The sequence below is a fragment of the Eucyclogobius newberryi genome, unplaced genomic scaffold, assembly GCF_026437365.1.
Source record: "Eucyclogobius newberryi isolate DKJ021-1_F unplaced genomic scaffold, fEucNew1.0.hap1 SCAF_17, whole genome shotgun sequence".
Lineage (NCBI taxonomy): Eukaryota > Metazoa > Chordata > Actinopteri > Gobiiformes > Gobiidae > Eucyclogobius > Eucyclogobius newberryi.
In genome coordinates, this window is record NW_027315801.1 from 7,062,242 (window position 1) to 7,084,655 (window position 22,414).

Here is a 22,414-nt window from a genome sequence, read left to right on the forward strand (position 1 = left end):
CACAGTTAAACAATATAATTTAGTGAGTTTTGTTCACGTTTCCTTCCAGTGGTGTCACCTTTGGCTCAGGGACGTGCATTCAGGGGCGGCAGGGGAGGCAGGGCCTCACCTGTCAATCTTGGAAAAAAATTTAAAATTAAATAAAATATAAAAAAAATATTAATATTTTGTCATCTGGTATTATAAACCCACTTTCCGTTTGAATCCAATATCGAACAATATTATGTCAAATAGGAATGTCAAAATGTTCAGATGCCATTCAGATACAGGGGGGAGGCTGCTCCTGCTCAGCCGCTGGAGCACATACCATTTCCATTGAGTTATCACTAAACTATTGTCACAGTCTTTAGCTCTTTAGAGTTTTATTGGTCTAGCAGTAAAACCTATCAAACAGATGATTGTGAAACTTTTACACATTACAAGGAAAAGTTACAAAGCTTTTAACGAAGCCACATCTAAATGTGATTGAAGAGCACTGATTCAGTTTGTGCGCCAGAGAAGATACATTTAAAACATTGCCCGAATGCCAAGGAAAAACAAAATGGTGGAGAGCACGTCATGGAGCGGTACAGCTATCAATCTATCTATGTATCTACAGTATCTATCGATCTATCTATGTCTCCATGGACAATTATTGCTTTGTGTTTGTTAATCTTCTTTGTGCATATAACTTCAAAACTATAGAGCTGATTTAGAACATTTCTTGTTAATGTTGAATAGATTCTACGTTTTAGGTGCTGTGATGTCGCCCGAAGTAACTGGCTCCGCCTTTGCATGTTTGCTCTATTTTATACTTAATTTTCTCCAGTTTTCTGACTTTCTTTGTGTCTTTCTTCTCCTTCATCTTCTCAATGAGGAATTTCAGGTGGACATATGTGGACACTGAGTCTGCGTTTAGAGCGATCTTCTCCAGCTTCTCTATGGCCTCAAAAGCATCATCCAGACACTTATTTTTGTCTCGTTGAAGTTCTTCCAGTTTCTCCTGCAGATGTTCCAACAGGGTTTTCTTTTCCTTACACTTGGCTTCAGCATCCCATCTCTTCTGCATCTCTTCACTGGTCACTGTCACTTTTCTGATCTTGGTCACATATCTCCATTTCTCACGAACATGGAATATGAAAGAGCATTTTCCAGAGCAAACCGTGCATACGCCACCTTCCATGACGTCACACAAAGGTATAAAGAAGGCCCAAGTACATTCTTTATGGCAGGTTTCCTCACATCTTGTACAACTGAGGGCCTTTGGCGGAGGAGAGTGGATCGGTGGTCGAAGACGTTCTGGACGGCGTGGAGGAGCAGCCTTTTCTGGCTGCACGTGCCCGGAAACGTAAAAAGTCCCTTAGCTCGTCCGAGGCTTCTGGGAATGAGCAGCAGGATGAGGCTGAAGCTATTGATATCCGGAGTGAGAGCAGAGACTGTAAGGTGATCATAAAGCTTGCCCAGGATGGTGCATCCTTTAAGGAGTGGAATTCAGTGGCATTGTCAAAGAGCCTAACTGTAGCTGTGGGAGTGATCAAGAGTGCGAGTGTCCTTAGAGATGGCTCGCTGCTGGTCGTGTGCAAGGATGCGGCTCAGCAACGGAAGGCGATTGGAACTAAACGTCTGGGTGGAAAGGACATTCTTGTGTCTGATGCTGAAAGAAACACGGTCAGAGGAGTTATCGTAGGTGTCCCTACGGCGACGTCTGTGGATGAAGTTAAGGAGAATTTGACTGGAGCTACGGTGGTGGACGCTAGGCGGTTGAAGGTGACCCGGTCTGGGGTAAGATGTGACAGCTTGTCGGTAATGGTAACACTTGAAGGAAGGTGCCTGCCTAGTAAGGTGTTCATTGGGTTCATGTGCCATGACGTTAGGCCATATGTTCCACCGCCCCTGCGTTGCTTTAAGTGCCAGCGCTTTGGGCATATTGCAGCGGTCTGTAGAGGGAGGCAAAGATGTGGTAAATGTGCAGGAGATCACGAGTATGGGAAGTGTGACGTGGGAGCAAAACTGAAGTGCTGCAACTGTGGGGAAGAACATAGCTCTGCCTACGGGGGATGCAGGTTTAGCAAAAGAGCTGCTGAGGTGCAGAAAATAAAGGTCTCTCAAGGTATATCCTATGCAGATGCAGTCAAGAAAGTTTCAAGTAACGAGTTTAGAGTAAATACAGAGAGAGGAGCCAGCGCTGCTCCCAGCCAGGGCGAAATGAGAAAGGCCAGCGTGGCTCCCAAGAAGTGTGAAGGTTTCAAGAGTGGAGGTCCCAAGTGTGCAGGCTCCATAATTAATGAGAATACCCTGGTTGTGGATAGAGAGGATTTTGTACTCTTTATGGTGGATGTTGTAAACTGTGCTGCTCAGACTCAAAGCAGAACTGAAAGGGTCAGGATCATTGCTAAAGCTGCAGGGAGATTCCTTGGAACAAAGGAGCTTGATTGGGCAGATATAGAAAACAGGCTAAAGGCGCTAAATGGGAGTTGGAGTGATGGGGGTCTGCTTGTGGGGAGTCAGAGTGATCAGAGTGACGAGATGGAGATGGGGGTGGGGGTGGTCTCCTGTCCTCGTCCAGTCTCGTAGACGCACGGCTACCAAGCAGCGACATCAGTGGAAATATTAAAGCCTAAAGAATAAAGCCTACAGAATAAAGCTGTACGGTGGAAGCACCGAACGTCAAAGAAGGAGAGGAAGATGAAGAAGAGTCTCCCTGGAATAAAGCCGGTCGGTCTCTGAAACAACAACAACTATTCTAGTCACAAAGACATATCATGACCTCATGGGCTTTGTAACACCAAAGCAATGGAAGGAGTTCTTTTACGGACTACGACAGTCTGAGGACTACGAAAAGTCTGAGGAATAAAGTCTGGCGGTACTTTTACGGACTACGACAGAGTCTGAGGACTACGACAAAGTCTGAGGAATAAACACTTGGATGCCAACCGCCATTATTGTACAAAACTGTGAGGAGACCTTGCTCAACACCCGGTCTGGAGAGACGGGAGATGGCGGAGGAGAGTGGATCGGGGATGGAAGACGTTCTGGACGGCGTGGAGGAGCAGCCTTTTCTGCCTGCACGTGCCCGGAAACGTAAAAAGTCCCTTAGCTCGTCCGAGGGTTCTGGGAATGAGCAGCAGGATGAGGCTGAAGCTATTGATATCCGGGGTGAGAGCAGAGACTGTAAGGTGATCATAAAGCTTGCACAGGATAGTGCATCCTTTAAGGAGTGGAATTCAGTGGCATTGTCAAAGAGCCTAACTGTAGCTGTGGGAGTGATCAAGAGTGCGAGTGTCCTTAGAGATGGCTCGCTGCTGGTCATGTGCAAGGACGCGGCTCAGCAACGGAAGGCGATTGGAACTAAACGTCTGGGTGGAAAGGACATTCTTGTGTCTAATGCTGAAAGAAACACGGTCAGAGGAGTTATCGTAGGTGTCCCTACGGCGACGTCTGTGGATGAAGTTAAGGAGAATTTGACGGGAGTTACGGTGGTGGACGCTAGGCGTTTGAAGGTGACCCGGTTTGGGGTAAGATGTGACAGCTTGTCGGTAATGGTAACACTTGAAGGGAGATGCCTGCCTAGTAAGGTGTTCATTGGGTACATGTGCTATAGCGTCAGGCCATATGTTCCGCCGCCCCTGCGTTGCTTTAAGTGCCAGCGCTTTGGGCATATTGCAGCGGTCTGTAGAGGGAGGCAAAGGTGTGGTAAATGTGCAGGAGATCATGAGTATGGGAAGTGTGACGTGGGTGCAAAACTGAAGTGCTGTAACTGTGGGGAAGAACATAGCTCTGCCTACGGGGGATGCAGGTTTAGCAAAAGAGCTGCTGAGGTGCAGAAAATAAAGGTCTCTCAAGGTATATCCTATGCAGATGCAGTCAAGAAAGTTTCAAGTAACGAGTTTAGAGTAAATACAGAGAGAGGAGCCAGCGCTGCTCCCAGCCAGGGCGAAATGAGAGAGGCCAGCGTGGCTCCCAAGAAGTGTGAAGGTTTCAAGAGTGGAGGTCCCAAGTGTGCAGGTTCCAGAATTAATGAGAATACCCTGGTTGTGGATAGAGAGGATTTTGTACTCTTTATGGTGGATGTTGTAAACTGTGCTGCTCAGACTCAAAGCAGAACTGAAAGGATCAGGATCATTGCTAAAGCTGCAGGGAGATTCCTTGGAACAAAGGAGCTTGATTGGGCAGATATGGAAAGCAGGCTGGGGGCGCTGAATGGGAGTCGGAGTGATGGGGGTCTGCTTGTGGGGAGTCAGAGTGATCGGAGTGACGAGATGGGGGTGGGGGTGGTCTCCTGTCCTCGCCCAGTCTCGTAGACGCACGGCGACATCAGTGGACATATTAAAGCCTATAGAATGAAGCCTGAAGAATAAAGCTGTACTGTGGAAGCGCCGAACGTCAAAGAAGGAGAGGAAGATGAAGAAGAGTCTCCCTGGAATAAAGCCGGTCACAAAGACATATCATGACCTCATGGGCTTTGTAACACCAAAGCAATGGAAGGAGTACTTTTACGGACTACGACAGAGTCTGAGGACTACGACAAAGTCTGAGGAATAAAGTCTGGCGGTAATGCAACACTTGGATGCCAACCGCCATAAAACAACAACAACAACAACAACTGAGGGCCTTCTTGTCACATGCTTCCTTCTCTTTATAGGTTTCTGTTTCTTCAATTTCAGAATCTGAATTGTCTTTTTCAAGTCTGTTCAGCTCTTCCTTTGTCATTTTTATTGCCTCTTGTTCCATTTCAATGCTTGTGACACGTTCTTTGAGGTTTTCAATGCAGGCTGTCAATCTGGCTCTCTCCTTCAATACATTTTTTATTTCCTTTACCGGCCGAGGCTCACATTCTACCAAGAAATCAGTGAACTCTGACATGCTCTCTTCAGTTATTTTGAATGCATATTGTGCAGCAGTTTCCTTCTTTCCTCTCTTGTCTTTTTGGCGGTTGTTAAACAGGAAATAGACTGGCTCATGGTCCTCATCTCTAGCATACTTTATCTCAGCTGCTTCCAGAGCTTGGAGAGCATTGTTTGGTTCCATTCCATCTGAGTGAGTCATCATGGCCACAATATTCTTCTCCATGCCTTTAGCAAAGATTGAAATGATTGAGTTGAAGACGTAGGCGATTCTTTCATCGAGTCTGTTCTTTGAAGACTTCAGGACCAAACCTACTGCATCCATTGACTTCACTCCACTCACTTCATCAGGGGCACTGAAGAGTTCCAGGAGTTTCTTTGTGATAATGCCATCATGTTCTATTCCTCTGGTGTCTCCGTATCCAGGAGTGTCGATGATGGTCAGAGAATAAGGGACAACTGTTCCCTCAAAGCCAAAGACTTCATAAACAGACACTTCTGAGGTTTGACTCTTAAACTGAGGTCCAGCTTTCTCGTCTGGAATAATTTCAAACCAAAGTTTGTCTTCAAATTTCACCCCCATCACAAAGTTGACCAGGGCATTGATCAGAGTGGACTTTCCTGACCCTGTCTCTCCAACCAGGAGGATGGTTTTGTTTGGGTGTTTAAGATCACGTTTTCCGAGGGTGAATTTCCTCATTTTTGATTCTTCATCTGACTCTCCGTCCAGATTCTCTCCCTTTACTTTCAGCTGGTAACAAGCAGGAGGGCCTTCAGATAATTTGAGGCTTTCAGTCATATATTTTGACAATTTTCTTTCCACACTGTCCAAAAAAGATTTAAATGAGTGAAAACAGGTCGTCTTATGTTGTAACAGTCACTCACCTTGTGCTTGCTGGAGTTTGGGGAGGAGCGGATTTTGGATGTTCTTCCTGTGGGTGAAAAAAAATACTTTACAAGGAAAAAATCAAGTGCATTTTTGTGAGATTCCACAACGGAAGAAAATAGAATGTGGCTCAGTGGTGACTGTATTTCCCACTGAATCCAGACATTGGATCTTTTTACTCTATAGGATGGTTCTTTTTTTAGAAAATGTAGAAATGTGTTACAAATAAATATTTTCAGAAAGCGTCTTATAGTCACATGAAGTTTCCAGTGATCCGTGTCATTTTTTATTTTTCTTCTCAAAACAAAAACAGAACATTACCATGTTGTTCTTCTGTGAAGATTGTAGAGAATTTTCTCTCAAGATGCTAAAGACAAAGAAAAGCAGACAATAATTAGATTCAAACCACATGTTCACCAAGACACACTTTGCTCTTCTTCCTGAAGAATTTTTTTACATTCTTTTTAAGAGTTCGGTTTGAATATTGTTAGATTTTTCGTAACATTCGTCACTTAGGTTCTCATTTATAAAGTGTGTGTGCGTACATAAAAATGAGGTCCATACATTAAGTTGTGTTTAGTTAACAATATATCTAGATCCCTTCCCTTTATATTTCTTCTAAATCTGAGGGTTTTTATTCACAGAATCAAAATGAGGTGGAGGATGATTTCGTTTTATTTACAGCAAAGTGGAGCCCAAATAATCACGAACATTAAGTTCTTCTTAAGCAAGCGTCTAGTCTTTAAAGACGCTACACGGACGAGTAAGCTCCACCCTTTCCTCATTCTGCCCCCCACACACACGTCACAGCGCCCCCTTTGCACACCCAGCCCCACAGCGTGAAGCTTTCCCCCTTCTCACACACCCGGGTCTCGTCTCTGACACGCTCAAACTTTAGGTGCTTGATGTGCACACGGTTTAGACCTGGTCTATTGCATGTTAGAATTTGGGTTTATTCACAGTTTAGTCACAATTTGCGTTGCACCAATGAAATTTCCCCATGTGGGACAATAAAGGAATATCTTATCTTATCTTATCTTATCTTAATTTTCAAGTGTGAAAGTGTGATTGTGTCAAGAAATTAGACATACACCGATGATATTCCTTAACACATAGAGAACACAATTCAACTTAGAATATGAAACGACACAGAAATATCAGACTTTTGTATGGCACGCATGGGAGAAAACGCCGGACTGCGTGACCCTCCTGCGTCTCACCCGTTTTTTCTCATGCAGGTTGGTTTTATTAGATATTCTGGAATAGGCGGGTCACATTTCTCATTGGTCAGCTTCACATCAAGGCACTTGGTATTTTTCCGTAGAGATAAAGCCTGGGGTAATGTTTACACAAACTCCTCTGGGCTGTCACACCCCCCCTGGGGCAACATTCTTTACGACACATTCACAAACAAATGCTGTCACACACCCGTTTTTCACTTCAACTAATGATGCAGATAAAATATCACTATTATGCAGATAAAATACATCACAGAAATATAATCATATATTCACATTTTATCACAGATTGTCTATAAAAACAACTTAGTTGGGGGTGGGACCGGACCCAATTCCCACAAGACAAGGTGAGAGACAGATTTTGGTCCATAAGAAAAAGTCATGACTTTAAATAAATATATTTGTGATGTTAATGTTTCAGTGTCACAGAAACTACAGCTTCTCCAGAGGTACAACTTACCAGCGTTAAAACATGTTTGCAGCAGTCTGCTCTTGCACTAAAGCTGTAGCTAATTTTTTGAAATGACTACTATATTGTCAAAAAGGGAAACTCAAATTCTCTTCATTAAATTGTGAAAGACAAAACAAAATAATCCTTACCTTATTGTCAGAGCAGTCGATACCAGCCTGAGTGAGATCTGAACCACACCAGCATATATACTCTGGGTTTGTTTTCAAAGGTAAATGTACAACCATTGTGTTATCGTAACTTTATTTAATCTTCCCTGTGGCAAATTCGAGTTAATGAATGACAAGATAATGAGTGCAAAGATAACTTATTGGTCTATGCAGTCTTTTATGTTCTTTTTCACAATTCCCCTCCCTTCCTCTGTATCTTCTCTTTCTCGTCATAAACTCATTGTAACTACGGTTCTATGAATCCTGGACGACCGCCAGAAGGGCGGTGCTGAAGCATTGAATTTTCCCTTCGCTAATACCAGCTATGTCATGAAGAATCCCAAGCACACACCTTAGTGAGAAGAACCCGAGGATTCCTGAAGAACCACAACAGAGGATACAGAGCGGCCACATTGACGGTGTAGAATCTGGTGAAAGTGCCTGGCTTTGCCCAAGATTCAGCATCACATTCATGGGGGGCCCAGGAAGTGGAGATGCCTCTGGAATAATGAGTCTTCACACCAGGCGGTGGGATGAATCCTGCCACGCCTTAAGCGTGACGAATGACATCAACAACCCAGAAGACGCTGTCTGGAAACAGGACATCCCTTTTTAGCACCACCATAACTTACAAACAACTGTTCTGAACGCCTTATACCTGCAGTTCATGTAATATAGATTTTCAATGCCCTCACCGGGCACAACAACAGCCTGTCCCTGCCCTGTCCAATCAGAGGCACAGACCGAGCCAACGCCAGAGGCTGGTTGCAATGAGAGCGGGATAACACCTTCAGCAGAAACACTGGATTCAGCCACAAAGTGACAGTCATCTGTGCTCCATCTGAGACACATGGGTCTGACAGAAAATGCAACTCACTAACTCGTTTCACAGAGACAATGGCCAAGCTTAAGAAGAAAGCCACTAGAGGTTCGCCTGCGCCAAGGGATTGGAGGCCATATCCGCCCCCCACAGTAGAGCTTTCCTGGCCGGTAGAGTACTGAGTACCACAGCATTCTGATGCTCTAGTACTCAGTGATGAGGGCGTTACAGTCAGGTGACAATAGGATGGCCCATTACAGATGTACAAAATGTACAAAACCCTTGGATGAGAAGAGCCACTTAGCCTTGACTTTAAAACATTGTCCATTTGGGGGAAAAGCTTCCAATCTTTCCTTTTTTAATGTGTTTATTTATTTTTAGGCCCGAGCGCCACAAGCTGGCAAGAGGCCCATTAATTCCGTAAGCACGGCTGCAAAAGTGCGCAGTGCGCACGTAATTGAAGCACTCGCCCGCTTCCAAACACTCACTAACGCACTCCTCCACTCATGCACGCCCCGTGCATACTAATTAGTAGTAGGAAAATGGAACATTACCTTTGTAAACAGGCTAAGCCAGTGCAAAAGTGCGCACTAAATGAGCACTTTACATACATATACATCCCCATATAAAGCACCCGTTTGCGCTGAGTAGCTCAAGAATCTCTTGCATGTTCCGTGCATATAAACATCCATCCATCCATTTTCTATCGCTTGTTCCCTGCAATGCAAAAAATGCAAAAATTGAACATTATTACTGTATAGAGAGCCAAAAACACAAAGTGGGCGGAGCCCTCTCAAAGTTAATGAAAGTACCCGTCAGTGACCAGGGACCCACACCATGAGGTAGGAAAGCGTGAGCGCTTTCCGAAAATGTAGTTTATGATATTTGAAAAATGAGAAACATTGTTTTCCATCCATCCATTTTCTACCGCTTGTTCCCTTTCGGGGTCGCGGGTGACTGGAGCCTATCCCAGTAACTTCGGGCCTTAGGCGGGGTACACCCTGGACAGTGGCCAACTTGTCGCAGGGCCAGAAACATTGTTTTCTCATCGGAATATTGTTCTTTCTTCTTTCTTCTTCTTTTCACCCAGTGAACATTAACAAAATGTTACAAAAACTTGCACACCTCTAAAAATCGTGCCTCTCTACATTCTGGTTATCCTCTTTTTCTAAAAAATTTAAAACTGGCGCGTCAGCGCCCCCAAATGTACAAAAACTGTAAACTGTAGCTACAATTTAGGAAATTTCCTAATTTTATATTTGCTGCCGTTTGCGCAGATAAAGTCCGAATTGCGTCAAATTTGAATCAGTTGTTAAACCCTTTGCCCTAAACCACATTGTGAAATAAATTAATTTGGCGCGACAGCGCCCCCTGCAGAGTGACATACAATTTTATATGGAGGGTAAAATGTTAAATTTTTTGAAATTTTACGAAATTTGGCACAAAATTCCATTTTGGCATCAGAAAAGTCAATGAGACCCATGTCACATTTGTTACGGCGTAGCCGTGGCGATGACAGAAACCGCCCATGTTATTAAAATGGGGAAATCGCCAGATCTCTGAAATTTGAATATGCTGACACTGGTCCTGGTCCTCTACCTTTCCAGGGGTTCAGTATTCCATTATAGATACCAGGAAGATAGAATCTGAGCCCTCCATTTCTGTTTAAAGAAGGTCTTTCCTTTTTAACAAAAATAGCTTCCTTGGACCAGGACCAGGACATTTAGATGCTAATCAGGTACTCAGGGTGGTTGAGCCAGGGTCTCACAAAGACAAAGAGGATTCTAATAGGCCATTAAAATTCTGAATAGGCTAGCTCGGTAGATACAAGGGGTGAGTTTCTGTTGAAACAAACAACTCTTTCTACTTCAGGAAGGCTCCGCCCAATGGGCGGGTCTTACCACAGAACAGTATTAATATCGGAGTTCTCGATCTAAATTCTTTTATTGACAATGACTCTTGGATGAGAGTCGAAACGTCTATTTTTTCAAACTGAGTCCAGATGACTACAACTGAAGCTTTTTCTACTATGGAACGCGCCTGGACGAATGAGGGATTACACCGACATCTTGCGAGAACGCCCGTCGCAACAGTGCCGACTAGTTAAAAAAGGAAAAAACATCCATCCATCCATTTTCTGCCGCTTTATCCGGGGCCGGGGCACGGGGGCAGCAGTCTGAGCAGGGACTCCCAGACTTTCTCCTCCCCAGACACTTCCTCCAACTCCTCCGGGGGGATCCCGAGGCGTTCCCAGGCCAGCCGAGAGACATAGTCTCTCCAGCGTGTCCTGGGTCTTCCCCGACCCCTGACTGCGCCTAGAAATTCTGTCAACAGAACCGGTGACAAAGGGCAGCCCTGGTGGTGTCCAACATGCACTGGGAACAGGTCTGACTTAAGGAAAAAATCTGAAACTCTTAATCTTTGGCCTAGGCACATGAGACTTGGGACAGTGATAGAGCTACCTTTGACCTCTGACCTTTGACGAGTAAAACACACCTGGCAGCATTGCTCTATGATAAACAGGAACATGTTTGACTTTTTTTCTCAAAATCGTACTTGTCCTAGGTTTTTCGTCCGATCAAGCTCGAAACAACACTGTTTTTATTTAGAGACATTGAAATTTTATTAAAATTCTAAAAAAAAGCCTTTCCTTACGGTCTCCCCTCAAAAAAGGCTTAATTTTCCGTTTTTTTCAAGGACAAGTCGCACCTAATGGATTGATCTACGGAGCTCATATTTCACTCACTAATGTGTTTTTATGATCTTATTGGAAAAAATTAATACCATGTAACAAATTTACTCTATAGCGCCCCCTACCCATTGTGTGAAAAACTCAACATTGTCTGATTTGTTTGAAACTCATGGATTATATTCTCCTCAAGATGCCATGAAAAAACTGCACTACAGATATTGTGTATTTTCACAATTGTCCAGCAGAGGCGCAATGAATGCCTTCACTTCCTCTTTTATTTTGATGGAACATTTCCTCTCGTGCCGTGGTCTTAGCATTAGCGTTAGCATCAGCATTAGCGGCGGGTCTCTGTTGCTAGGTGACGGAGGTACAGGGAGGAGGGGGTGTAAAGAATAAAGTCTAAGAGAATGCAGTGTCGGGGCTATCGCAATCAAAACACGGTCGCGCTGGAAGGCGGTTGCGCAGGTGGCAAGAGCCATCATCACCGCTACCGCGGCTTTAATTATTATTATTATTATATTGTATAGTTCCCTTAGGTCCTACCCAGCCCTGCCTTTACTTTTTTATTATTATTATTATTATTATTATACAAGCATAAAAGAATGAGTGTGTGTGTATTTATACGCGAATACATATATATTTTTTGTCTTTTCTCTGTTCTTGTTTTGTGTTATACGTTTTAAAAATCAAGAGAGGAAAAAGAAATGTATGCAAGCATGCTTTGAGTTTTTTAGTAGTTGGAAATTGGCCCATGAACTGACAATTTAAATTTAAATGCGAACGTTGAACAGAATCACTAATCGTGATCACAAATAATTATATAACTAGATCTTTTTCTAAAGCCGTGCATTAAGAGGACGATCCTACGGGGACAATAAAGTGCACCTCAATCAGCCCTTTTCTGGACAAGCAAGACACTTTGACTTTTGCTGATTCCTCCAAACGTTTTCATTCACATCCGATGAACTGCACAGATGAGCCGGGTCTTAGTTTTTCTAGCGAGGCTGATGACTTGTGCTCTTGTGTTCTCCAGAAACCACGTTCAGACACGCACAGTGCGCCTCAGAGAACGACGCCGATGACGACGATGAAGACGAGGACGAGATGTATCAGCGTGACGACATCGACCTTTTCAACGAGAAAGTAAGGGCTGCGTGTTTTTGGTTTTATCATCTAGATTTACCCAGCAACGATCCCCTCTGAAACACAACATCTACAACAAAAAGAGCTGCATTATTAAATTAAAATGTCAAAAAGAGATACATAATTTCTTAGTTTAACCAATTTTTAACCACTTTTCTGTCTCTATTAATCTCTAGAGGCATTTTGTCACTATATTTGGTTGATAATGTATTTAAAAGTCTCACAGTTCAAGAGAAATCATTATTTGACGACTCAACTAATTGAAAAAAATCATTGCTGACAGAAATTCTAAAATGATAGTTGATTGTTCAGACTCGGTGCCTCGACTCACTCACCACATCCACAAAACATCTCTGAAGTGACTGAAGGACACAACAGCAGCAGAATCTAGAATCTGAAAAACTTGTGTTTTTCCAGCCTCTGCCGTCCGACCCTGTGGAGGCTCAGAAGGTGGAGCTGATGAAGATGAGAACTCTGGAGCGAAGAGCCAAGATGAGCGAGCTGCAGCGGCTGAGGAAGGCCCAGGTCTGTGTTCTAGATACACTGAGGAAGGCCCAGGTATGTGCTCTAGATACACTGAGGAAGGCCCAGGTCTGTGTTCTAGATACACTGAGGATGGCCCAGGTGTGTGTTCTAGATACACTGAGGAAGGCCCAGGTATGTGTTCTAGATACACTGAGGAAGTCCCAGGTCTGTGTTCTAGATACACTGAGGAAGGCCCAGGTATGTGCTCTAGATACACTGAGGAAGGCCCAGGTCTGTGTTCTAGATACACTGAGGATGGCCCAGGTGTGTGTTCTAGATACACTGAGGAAGGCCCAGGTATGTGTTCTAGATACACTGAGGAAGTCCCAGGTCTGTGTTCTAGATACACTGAGGAAGGCCCAGGTATGTGTTCTAGATACACTGAGGATGGCCCAGGTGTGTGTTCTAGATACACTGAGGAAGGCCCAGGTATGTGTTCTAGATACACTGAGGAAGTCCCAGGTCTGTGTTCTAGATACACTGAGGAAGGCCCAGGTCTGTGTTCTAGATACACTGAGGAAGGCCCAGGTCTGTGTTCTAGAAAGTGAAACAAGTTTACCATATTTAGCACATTCCTGATGCTTTGTTACAATAGCTGGAGGCGGAGTCTTTAGTTTACGTTTTAATCATCTTCATTTGTCCAACGCAGTCGATCCAGAGGAGGCTGGAGGAGATCGAGGTCACGTTTAAGGATCTGGAAGAAAAAGGCGTCCAGCTCGAGAGGACTTTACGTCGGGAAGATGGTAACAGTTTACTTTAAACAGAATACAAACCAAACAATCTAAAACTCATTATCTTGATCAAAGTTGTATTTTGAGTTAAAACTGTTGGTTCATGTTTTCCAAAAAGTCACCTACCCCCTATCCCCGCCCACATCCCTGTACTTCTTTCTGATTCGTTGACAAATTAAGGCTCTGAGTGACAGTGGTAGAGTTTTGACACTTTTCAATCATAAAAAACTCGTAAATGATAATCTGCTGCTTGTCACGGTAAAATGACAATGCAAAGAGGCGTGGCTTATCAGATCTGCAGTTTTGAACAGGAAGTCAATAAACCCATCTATTATTAATGTTTTTCTCATAAATATTATAGTTTTACAATGAACGAAATGTAAATGAATGATCTGCCTAATATGCAGATTATTCATTTACATTTCGTTCATTATGTTATGTTATAGTTGAAAAGTCCCGTACGTCTCCTTTAAACGCTTTTCTGAATGTTTCTCTCCCGCAGACAGTTCTCCCGACATGATCGAGAACTGGATCCAGCTGGTGCACGAGAAGAACGCCCTGGTGTCCGAGGAGTCTGAGCTCATGGTGGCGTGAGTGTCAGAGCCTAACCAGAGGAATGGGAAACAGTTGGGGGGGAAATTACAGGAAGTAGGGAAAAAATGACAGGAAGTAGGGGAAAAATGACAGGAAGTAGGGGGGAAAAGACAGGAAGTTGGGGGGAAATGACAGGAAGTAGGGGGGAAGGACAGGAAGTAAAGAAAAATGACAAGGAAAATTGACAGGAAGTAGGTCGGAAATGACAGGAAGAAGGGGGGAAATTACAGGAAGTAGGAAAACATTACAGGAAGTAGGGGGGGAAATGACAAGAAGTTGTGAAAAAATGATGGGGAAAATTAACAGGAAGTGGGGGGGAATGACAGATAAAATTGACAGGAAGTATGGGGTTAAAATTACAGGAAGTAGGGGGGGAATGACAGGATTTGGGGGAAATTACAGGAAGTAGGGAAAATGACAGGGAGTATGGGGGAAAAAATGACAAGAAGTAGGGGGAAATTACAGGAAGTAGGGGGAAATGATGAGGGGAAATTGACAGGAAGTAGGGGGAAATGATGAGGGGAAATTGACAGGAAGTAGGAAAACAATGACATGAAGTAGGGGGGGAAATGACAGGAAGTAGGGGGAAAATGACAGGCGGTAGCGTCAAATTCTGGGAAACAATGAAGACAGAGACAATTTACTCACAAGAATGCACATGTTCAGACCGCTTAAACATCAATTTAACAAATATCATCACATGACACGCCCTTATTTTGTTGAACGATGGAATTTTAGCCAAATTCTTAAATATTTTCTGAACCTTGTGTATTCTAAACACGTGCACTTCAGTACTTCGCACACATTCCCAGATGATATACTTTTTCCAGGCTTGTTTGTGGCACGTTTTGTGAGTGTTTTTGCTGTTTGTCTGGCCAGGTCTCGTCAGCTGGAGCTGGAGGACAAACAGAGCATGTTGGAGCTGGAGCTGCGCAGATACATGGACATGACGGGTGAGGAGAGGCATTCAGGTTTTAGGGGATTTTATTAGAAACAAAACGACATAAACCTTATAGTTATAGATTTAAATATCAAACACCTCGAATCACAACTTTAAGTGCCTCTGAGCGCTCCGACTCATTGAACTAAAAGAAGAGCAGCTAAGATGAATATATTTAAAATTTGGACTGTGTATTGCAGCAAAAGAAAAAAAACGAAATACTCATCAAAAGCTTCTGTTGAGTATATTTCTTTTTTTTTCTATTCTGTAATGCATTACTTTGTGAAGAACTTTTACTCTGTTTAAACGCCTTTAATAAGATTAAGTGTTTGTCTTTTAAATGAATTACTGTCGAATATGAATCAAATAACACAGATTTTTCCATTCGAGAACAACTTGAACACTCTAAATGTAGCTCCTCCCGGGTAAAATATAAAAATAATAAATAAAATAAATAAATAAAATACATAAAATAAGATAAAACAGATATAACAGATATAACAGACAAATGAAATAAAATAAGGGAGTGGCATCCAAAAATAAATATGCTCTCTTTTAACCCTTCTTAAGTCCTAAATAACTGTCCCATTTTGTCCATTATTTCTTAAATGTGTCCAGAAGTTCTTTTTCCCATGGAGCCTGTTGTGGTTGTGTCTGTTATATTAGTCCAGTCTTTAACCGTCGGAGCAGTTCGAGTCCTCAGTTTCTTGTGAGGCTCTTCTTCTTCTCAGCTGCCCGGAGAACGTTTCCAAACGCCCTGTTCTTCTTCTTCTCTCCCTCAGACAAAACCCCGGAGCAGGCGGCGGAGGAGGAGCGCCTCCTGCAGCAGAGGATCGAGGTGGTGGACATGAGGGACTCGCTGGTGTCCTTCCTGGAGGAGAAGCGGCTGAAGGAGATGAGCGAGGAGCAGGAGGCCTTCACCATCATGGAGGCCAAGCGCCACTCCAAGACCGGCGCCCAAGTCAACTGGGCCTGAGGAGAACTCGGCCAGAACTATCACCACGATGACGCTCTGAACGGCGCTTGAAAAGCTCCCGCCGACGCCAAAGATCCAACCGAACGTGGAACAAACTGAGCAGGAAAATGATGGAAAAATAGGTCATGAATTCATCTTCTGGAGGGCGACGGGAACGTGAAGATGTGCTGGAGGAAGATGTTGGAGAATTGCCTTTACCTGTCCAGATTTGAAAAATAAAAAACGGTTTGAATCCATTTTCTTGAAGATCCTGAACCCAAAGGCCGGACGCCGTAAAAAGTAGCATCAAATCTGGCAAATCTGCAGCTTTACGAAGGAAAACTGACTTTTCTTGGCTTTTCGTGCTCGCTGTGGACCACAGTCTTCAGCTCTGACTTTGGTTCGTCGTAAAACTCGACTGGAGGAGATTACGCGCCGGAGAAGAGCCTTTTTTATTGCGGAGGAAGCTGCAGCAGGGCCAATAAGTCTGCGCCTTTTATAATGGAAAACTGGGACTACTTTAGGATGGCTCACGAACAGGTTTGACTCCAGCCTCTAGGGGGCGACATGCACCTGGAGAAGATTAAACGCTGGAGTTGTTGCTGAGGCTGCAGTCGGCTACAAAAAATAATTCTAGTCATATTTTGATGATCGTAGGCGCTTTCTGCACTATACAGACTCCAAAACGCACACAAAAAGACCTTTTTATAACATATATGGTGCAATTATTTAATCCAAATGTCAGTAAACAATGAAAAAATACACTTAATTCTTAAATATTCTGTATCAAAGCTTTCAGTCGACATATTTCAGCTTTTATTTTGTTGCTAAATCTCAATGTAGAGTAGAAATAATCTTTTAACGGCTAAAATAATGGTTTTTCTGCAGCTTTATACTGGACAAAACAGGATTGTGGACTTGAAAGTGGAAACAGGTTTGATTTCAGCCACTAGGGGGCGACTCTGCAGCCGCATTAAAGTGTGCCTCGCTCACAAACAGACTGGACTCTACTTTTGTGCCAAACAAATGCAGCGTTGCCCACGGAGACGACTGTGGTGGCAGATTATGTGGGATTATGTGCATTTACAGAGTTTTAGCATCACAAACTGGACTTGAAAACACATTTTTATAGGAACTAAGACAACGTTATTAAATCAAAATGTTAAAAGAAAATAAACCATTTCTAATTTTCACCACTTTATGTGTAAATGTTTCGGTCATCGTATTTCTTTATTTCTTCTTTATTTGGTCAGAATTGTACTTAAAACCCATAAAGTTTCGGTTTTATCCAAAAATGTATCGCTGTCGTTAGTTCCAGCGCCTTCGAGTCCAGGACTAGACCAAGATTAGTACGGACTAAAACTGGACTCAAACTGGTCTAAAACTGGATTCAAACTGGACTCAAACTGGTCTAAAACTGGATTCAAACTGGACTCAAACTGGATTAAAATTGGATTAAAACTTGATTAAAACTGGACTCAAACTGGTCTAAAACTGGACTCAAACTGGACTCAAATTGGATTAAAACTGGTCTAAAACTGGACTCAAACTGGACTAATACTGGACTAAAACTGGACCCACACTGGATTAAAACTGGACTAAAACTGGATTAAAAATGTACTAAAACTGGATTAAAACTGGTCCCAAACTGGACTAAAACTGGTCTAAAGCTGGACTCGAACAGGACTAAAACTGGATTAAAACTGGTCCCAAACTGGATTAAAACTGGTCCCAAACTGGACTAATACTGGACTAAAACTGGACCCACACTGGATTAAAAATGTACTTAAACTGGATTAAAACTGGACTAGAACTGGACTAAAACTGGTCTAAAACTGGACTCGAACAGGACTAAAACTGGTCCCAAACTGGACTAATACTGGACTAAAGCTGGACCCACACTGGATTAAAACTGGACTAAAACAAAACGGGTCCCGAACTGGACTAGAACTGGATTCAAACTGGTCCCAAACTGGTCTTGAACTGGACTCAAACGCTAATCCAGGTTTTAAACCACAAACGCACACGACAAACTGAAAAAACGAAAATATGATGAAAAAGAAAGACTATAAACTGTCTACTTTATTCATATTTGGCATAAGCGATCTGTATTTATTCATTTCTGTTTGCAAACGCTGAGGTGGAGGTTGTTCTTTCGATGCACCAAAGACTCCAGAGATTTCATATGTCTAAAATTTTTATGGGGGAAAATGGGAAAGAAAATCATTTAAAAGAAATGTACCGTATTAAAGATGATTAAAGATCCTGTAGAGAATCATCTTTCTCAGCTTTTTTATTGTTTTGTGTTAAACGACATTCTATCGTCTTGAAACTGTCACTAAAACACGATCATATTTCAGATTTGACATTGCAGAGGTTTGTAACGTTTCTCCTCAGAATAATGCAGGCTAAATGGGACGCAGCAGACGGATGATTAAACGTAATCATAGAAAACGGAGAGCGCTCTGTTCTTTTCACACTTATATTACATTTGATTTTGACGTGATTGTGATTGTGCTTTTTTGTTCCTTATTTCACACCAATTTAGTCACAACAAAAACAACAGATAAATTATCCTCAATTATCTTCAGATTCAGAAATACAACAGACGACACACGTTCAATTCTTTAATAATCCAAGTTTGAACCTGGTTTAGTCCTTCACTTTAGTCCTGCTTTAGACCTGGTTTAGATCTAGTTTTGTCCTAGTTAAGACCTGGTGTAGTCCTGCTTTAGACTTGGTTTAGATCTAGTTTAGTCCTAGTTAAGACCTGGTGTAGTCCTGCTTTAGACTTGGTTTAGATCTAGTTTAGTCCTAGTTAAGACCTGGTTTAGTCCTGATTTAGACCTGGTTATGACCTGGTTTAGTCCTGCTTTAGTCTTAGTCCTGGTTTAGACCTGGTTTAGTCCTGCTTTAGACCTTGTTAAGACCTGGTTTAGTCCTGCTTAGTCCTGGTTTAGGCCTAGTTAAGACTTGCTTTAGACCTAGTTAAGACCTGGTTTAGTCCTGCTTTAGACCTTGTTAAGACATGATTTAATCCTGGTTTATTCCCGCCATAGTCCTTGTTTCCACTCGTTTAAAACCTCGGTTTAGACTCGGTTTACAGTTTGTTTACAGTTAGTTTACGTCTGTTTGAATCCCGAGACCTGGTTTAGCGCTGGTTTATCCAACGTTTGCCCAATAGTCGTCCAGTAAACTTGGTTCATTCATGATTTGGACCTGATCTAGTCCTGATTTCCTTCTTGTCCTCGTCCTGTACCGTGTTTACCTCATGGTGTTGATCCAAATCCAGAGCTATAATCTGTATCAGGCTAATATTCACGTGTACTTTAACACCTACAGAACAATCCGTTTACTTCTCGGAGGAAACGCCAAGTCAACGACCTTCAATAAGACGCGGCTGTGACTCGACCAGGAAACGTTTGTTAAAAAAGGGAAAATCTGTGTTTTTTGTTGAATCTACAGAGAGTTTCCTCCCAATTCCAGAACAACACCGCCTACTTTTATCTACGGCCTGGAGTTCAGGAGGGAAGTTGAGTCATCAAGGTCATCGGGTCATCGGGTGGGAGTCCTCCTTCCTCAATGTTTCGGTGACGAGCCCATGACATCTCCAGAGGGAAGACGATAATTAGGATGTGGTTTGTTGGCGTTAGGGAAGTCTCGCTGTGCGATAAAAGTCACGATATTCATTTCACGGTACGATATTTCTTTCGATATTGTTGATACAGAGTTGTAGAAATCCTTTACTTTAAAAAGGCCTTGACCACCGTTTGTGCGAATCATTTCTGTCAAAGAATTCCGATATAAAAGTGCCTAAAACCGTCATTTCTTCACGTTGTCTGCATCGAAATGGAGCAAAGGATCATGGTCTATGTAGTTGCTGTTCTTTTAACGAAGACCATAAACAAAGGAGGCGATAGCGCAACGTGCTACTGTGAAACTCTTGACGATATCGTGATATTTCGGTTATTCTTACGGTCTCAGTTGGAGGGAGAAACTGCTTGGTCGTACTTTCTTCAGTCATGATGTTGCCACGGAAACACGTTCTTTTTCCACGCACTTTGGAGTATTTGGTCGTTTCTTTGGCGCTTTTCGATGTCATACAGCACCGACACGAACATGGACTGAACTGGACTCAAACCAGAACAAATGTGACGAACCGATCCTGAATCTAAACCAGGACTAAACGCGCTGAACCAGATCGAGTCCAAACCGATCCTGAATCTAAACCAGGACTAAACGCGCTGAACCAGATCGAGTCCAAACCGATCCTGAATCTAAACCAGGACTAAACGCGCTGAACCAGATCGAGTCCAAACCGATCCTGAATCTAAACCAGGACTAAACGCGCTGAACCAGATCGAGTCCAAACCGATCCTGAATCTAAACCAGGACTAAACGCGCTGAACCAGATCGAGTCCAAATCGAGACTTAATCTAAACCAGGACTAAACGCGCTGAACCAGATCGAGTCCAAACCGATCCTGGATCTAAACCAGGACTAAACGCGCTGAACCAGATCGAGTCCAAACCGAGACCAGGAAAATGCCGGGACGGGACAAAAGCAGGTCAGAGCGCCTCGTGTCCCGCCTGGATCGTCGTGCTCAGACATGTCTCACGTGAATATTAGCCTCATACAGATTATAGCTCTGGATCTGGATCAACACCATGAGGTAAACACGATACAGGACGAGGACAAGAACTAAATCAGGTCCAAACCATGAATGACCAAGTTTACTGGACGACTTTTGGGAAAACTCAAGATTCAAACTGATGTAAACAAACTGTAAACAAACTGCAAACAAACAAACAAACAAACTGTAAACAAACTGTAGACCGAGACTAAACCGAGACTAAACCAAGGTCTTAAACGAGTGGAAATTGTCTCAAAACTAAACCAAGTCCAAACAAGGACTATAACGGGACTAAACCAGGATTAAATCATGTCTGAATCGAAGAGCTTAGACATGTCACACGTGAATATTAGCCTCATAAACAGATTAAAGCTCTGCATTTAGATCCACACGAAGACGAGTGAGAAGCGTAAACACGACAAGGACTGCACCAGGTCTAAACCAGGACTAAACCAGGTCTAAACCAGGACTGAACCAGGACTGAACCAGGTCTAAACCAGGACTAAACCAGGACTGAACCAGGTCTAAACCAGGACTAAACCAGGACTAAACAAAGGACTAAACCAGGACTAAACCAGGACTAAACCAGGTCTAAACCAGGACTAAACCAGGACTAAACAAAGGACTAAACCAGGACTAAACAAAGGACTAAACCAGGACTAAACCAGGACTAAACCAGGACAAAACCAGTTTTAAATCTAAAACTGAACCGGGATAAATTCCCACATTTGAAAGATTGATCCAATGTTTCCATATTTTAGGGGCTTTTTTCAAAGGTCTTCTCTTTGTTGTCGTGTTATACTTATGTCAGGACCTCGCTATAAGGTTATGATTAAGTTTAAGGCCTTTTAGTACAACAGTGGTAAGGTTTATTGTCTTTCTACATGATCACGGTGACGTTTTGTGCAATAACGGTGAAGTTTAGGGCCTCGATGTCGGATTATAGCTACGGTTAGAGCTTTACTTTGAAAATATTTTAATTTTGATAAAACAGTGCTGTTGAAACATAGAACTCTATGAAATTAGGTCTAAATCAGGTCCAAACCAGGTCTAAACCAGGTCTAAACCAGGTCTAAACCAGGTCCAAGTAATGAAAGTTGTTGTTGTGTTAAACCATGTGTTACAGCGCCACATTTAACCAAAGTCTTTACTCTTTTATGTAAATCTCATTTCACTTTCTTCCATGGCCCACATTTATCTCCTTGGCCCATATTTATCTCCTTGGCCCATATTTACCTCCATGACCCACATTTAACTCTGTGGCCCACATTTATCTCCGTGACCCACATTTACTTCTGTGGCCCACATTTACCTCTATGACCCACATTTACCTCTATGACCCACATTTACCTCTATGACCCACATGTATCTCCGTGGCCCACATTTATCCCCGTGACCCACATTTACCTCTATGACCCACATTTACTTCTGTGGCCCACATTTACCTCTATGACCCACATTTACCTCCGTGGCCCACATTTATCCCCGTGGCCCACATTTACCTCTATGACCCACATTTACCTCTATGACCCACATTTACCTCCATGACCCACATTTATCTCCGTGGCCCACATTTATCCCCATGACCCACATTTATCTCCGTGGCCCACATTTATCCCCGTGGCCCACATTTATCTCCGTGACCCACATTTACTTCTGTGGCCCACATTTACCTCTATGACCCACATTTATCTCCATGGCCCACATTTATCCCCGTGGCCCACATTTATCTCCGTGAACCACATTTACCTCCATGACCCACATTTACCTCTATGACCCACATTTAGCTTCATAACGCTGAGTCTCGTGTCTCGTT

General features: G+C 43.0%; 2 protein-coding genes across 2 annotated transcripts in view; one reads left to right on the top strand and one right to left on the bottom strand.

Moving 5' to 3' along the window:
• mical1 (microtubule associated monooxygenase, calponin and LIM domain containing 1) overlaps positions 1-18,153 on the top strand; it is a 45,283-nt gene extending 27,130 nt beyond the window's left edge. The window contains exons 18-23 of the mRNA XM_072448874.1: positions 12,111-12,220; positions 12,638-12,745; positions 13,395-13,488; positions 13,979-14,066; positions 14,950-15,023; positions 15,793-18,153. Of these exons, the coding sequence (XP_072304975.1) occupies positions 12,111-12,220; positions 12,638-12,745; positions 13,395-13,488; positions 13,979-14,066; positions 14,950-15,023; positions 15,793-15,986 (668 nt within the window). The 3' untranslated portion in view covers positions 15,987-18,153. The remainder of the gene's footprint in view (positions 1-12,110; positions 12,221-12,637; positions 12,746-13,394; positions 13,489-13,978; positions 14,067-14,949; positions 15,024-15,792) is intronic.
• LOC140362514 (uncharacterized) lies at positions 731-5,643 on the bottom strand. Its single transcript, XM_072448600.1, has 2 exons — positions 4,591-5,643; positions 731-1,240 (listed from the first exon to the last, which is right to left on the bottom strand). Exons 1-2 carry the CDS (start codon positions 5,620-5,622, stop codon positions 731-733), a joined length of 1,542 nt encoding a protein of 513 aa, XP_072304701.1. The 5' UTR covers positions 5,623-5,643.
• Positions 18,154-22,414: the final 4,261 nt, after the last annotated feature.